Here is a 3,479-nt window from a genome sequence, read left to right as displayed (position 1 = left end):
TATTTGATACAAATATTTGATAAACCTATTCATATATATGTAGTATTTGATATAAATATTTGATAAAATTATTCATATATATGTAGTATTTGATATAAATACTTGATAAACTTATTCATATATATATATATAGTAGTTGATATATATATTTGATAAAAACTTGAAACAAAACTGGTACACTTCGGAGAATTCGTTTTCTATTACATTATATATTTAGATCCTTTTTTTAAAACATAAACTCTGCAATATCCTTTTATATGTTTTGTTTTGTTTTTATAGAATAAAGATAAATTATTGAAGTATCGCCTGCAAATGTTCTCCAGATAATTTAAATACTTTTCTGTTTTTGCTATAACTCAATTCTAAATATTTCAAACACTCCGATATTTATTTTGCATTCACTACAAAAATTACATAAATTAATATTTAGAACGTGCTAGTGAAAACATCTAAGATATATATATGATTTTGATATCAAGAAAGTTGGAAATCTATAATTAAGTAGTTGTGGAATATTGATAAATGAGGATCTTTTTTAAACTTAGTCAAACAATTTAACATGTTACTAAGAGTATTGCTTACCACCAAACAACATTTACAAAATAACTTTGAACACAAAATTCATAAAAAATATCAATAAAATGATAATATTTAATTTGTACAAAAACAAATTTGTTTTGCGAATGTATAAGTTATGTTATAATTTTCTCACTACTGATACTTAAAATACAGTAATGTTACTCTACGAGCTATTAAGCCATAGATCAAGGTCAACATTCCCGATTCTTGTATGGCTAGCAGTTAGCGTGTCCAAATTGTGAATTCAAGTGCTCATGGTTCGCAGTCCGTTGCTTCAAAAACGCGATTAGTGGTCGTGATTACACTATAATAGTGACAGTCAGATCCTACTTTATGGTCAGACAAAAGTAGCTCAACAGTTAGCGGTGGTTGATATTGGCCTCTACAAAATTAGGGACCACTATGTGCAAACAGTCCTTATGTAGCTTTGCGCGAAATTTCCAACCAATTAACAAACGTTATTTGATATTTATTTCAGTTATTTGAGTCGTATTTACAAATGTAAATAAGTGTATCATAGGAGAATTTACAAATGTATACAAGTGTATCGTAGGAGTATGTATTTACAAATGTATATTAGTGTATCATAGGAGTATTTACAAATGTATATAAGTGTATCATAGGAGTATTTACAAATGTATATAAGTGTGTCCTACGAGTATTTACAAATGTATTTAAGTGTGACATAGGAGATATTACACCATACTTCCAGTTATAATTTCGTATTTTATATTTATAAAATATACCACTTAAGCTTTGAACTTTTAGTATCCTACAGCTCATCTTTCTCTTTTTAGTGTAATGCGAAAGGCATGGATTCTTTTGAACTATACTCCATATATTGAATCACTCGTACATTGGCTCTGAGTTCCTTTCAATTTGTCTATACGAACTTGTGACATCTACTGGCCACTTCTTTAGGTTGTATTCGAGGCCAGGCATGGCCAGGTGGTTAGGGCGCTTGACTAGCGAACTGAGGGTCGCGGGTTCGAATCCCCTTCCCACCAAACATGCTCGCCTTTTCAGCCGTAGGGACGTTATAAATGTGACGGTCAATTCCACTATTCGTTGGTAAAAGACTAGCCCAAGAGTTGGCGGTGGGTAGTGATGAATAGCTGCCTTCCCTCTACTCTTTCACTGCTAAATTAGGGACGGCTAGTGCAGATATCTCTCGAGTAGTTTTGCGCGAAATTCAAACCAAACCAAGCTTGTGCTCGTTCAAAGACTTCTGGCCAATATCATGTAGTGTCCACCAGTGAATCAGCAGTAAGTTTACAGACTTACAGTGTTAAAATTCGGAGATAGATTCCCCGTGATGAACAAAGGATAGACACCCTACTGTGTAGAATTGTGTTAAAAAAACTAACATATATTCTGTCGCTATTATGCCATAACAGTTGGAATAAACCATCTTTCATCAGAAAGTGAAAAATCAATAAATAAAGTAGGTAAAAAGAATGAAACGTTTACAACTGTCTTCGATAACAGTCTGTGTTTAAAACACATTACTCTAAACTGTATCAAGTATTGATTTTTTTACCTTTTTGTCTCCTCCAGCAGGTTTGTATTTAATGTTATCAAGAGATCCGATTTTTGAAGTTACATTCCTTAGATTTGGCATTGGCGCTTGACCAATAGGTGGTTTAATCGGTGGTAATCCTGTGATTGAAAATACTAATGAATGAAGTGTAAGAAATGTAGCAATCTACACAATGCTAGATTTTATATAATGAAAAGTCAGCTTTCCTAATATACTATTTTTATATTTATCCCTTTCTTTAATTTTCAAACTTATGTCACGTTTTCATGTGTTACAATAAATTTGTAGTATAATACAAACTCTCTAGAAATAAAATGAACACGTCCTTAACGATATTCAATAGATTTACAGCACTGTGTTATCAAATATAGTCGTTAGTTTGTATTCTGAGCCTCGTTTTCAAATATTCTTCTTCTAAGCATCAATTTGTTATTAAATATCCATTAAACAAAAATAATTTCGTGTATTAATTAATAATAATGATAATATGCACAGTTACTTGCATTATGCGGAGTTGCTTCATTCGAATACATTCTTAATCGTGTTTATGGTAATAACATTTTTGACACTAATATCAACATCATAAACAAAAAAACTTACGTGCAGGAACTTTAGTTGGTGAATGAACGCCGTTTCGGAGAGGCATTTTTGATTTTTGTCTTTTAAGTTGTGATGCGTCTGTTTGCATTGGGTGAAAAAACAAAAGCCATGTTTGAATCGAATTATTTCTTATTTACATCTTTTTTATATCATATCATAGTTACAAATATGACTTGTTTATTTCGTTTGGGTTCCTCAAATAACTGGTTAACCTAATAAGGAAATACTTAATTCCAACAATCTTACCAAACATTAAATCATGTTATACGATGCAAATGCTATAAAGGATATCGTTTCTTTTACAGCACGTTTAATTGAAATACGATAGAATAATTATTCTAAACTAACTCTTAATAGATAGTTGTTTGTGAATATATAAAATCACTTAGGTAATTGATGTGAGAGAATGTAACAAAGCAAAAGCTGAAGAAAACACTAAAGTAAAATAAAAACTAATTTTTCATGTCTTTGTCTTAAAATTAACCTTTTTTTCATGAAATAAGTTTAGATTTTCCGAGACAGTAATATTGGTGTATATATTAAGGGGTGTTGCAAAATCAATCACACGTTTTTTTTCCCGAGAGCATAATAAAGTAAAATAAGACTTTAATTGAATCAAAAAAGTAATTCCAAGTATCAATATCACACGCACGAGTTTTAATCGATTTGTAGAATATTTCAGCAATGTAACAAACATGTCTGTTTTTGTGGCTGTCCCTGTGAGCACATCAGTGAGAACAGGAATCAAGGTTTCACGTTT

At 30.9% G+C, this 3,479-nt stretch overlaps 1 protein-coding gene across 2 annotated transcripts in view; it reads right to left on the bottom strand.

Moving 5' to 3' along the window:
* LOC106465927 (fibrous sheath CABYR-binding protein-like) overlaps positions 1–3,479 on the bottom strand; it is a 29,055-nt gene that overhangs the window by 9,673 nt on the left and 15,903 nt on the right. For both annotated transcript variants that reach the window (XM_013926169.2, XM_022393894.1), the window contains exons 3-4: positions 2,720–2,797; positions 2,120–2,238 (exon numbers count right to left, since the gene is read on the bottom strand). In XM_013926169.2, the coding sequence (XP_013781623.1) occupies positions 2,120–2,238; positions 2,720–2,765 (165 nt within the window). In that variant the 5' untranslated portion in view covers positions 2,766–2,797. The remainder of the gene's footprint in view (positions 1–2,119; positions 2,239–2,719; positions 2,798–3,479) is intronic.

Source organism: Limulus polyphemus, unplaced genomic scaffold (assembly GCF_000517525.1).
Source record: "Limulus polyphemus unplaced genomic scaffold, Limulus_polyphemus-2.1.2 Scaffold2097, whole genome shotgun sequence".
NCBI lineage: Eukaryota > Metazoa > Arthropoda > Merostomata > Xiphosura > Limulidae > Limulus > Limulus polyphemus.
This window is presented reverse-complemented; position numbering and strand designations above follow the sequence as displayed.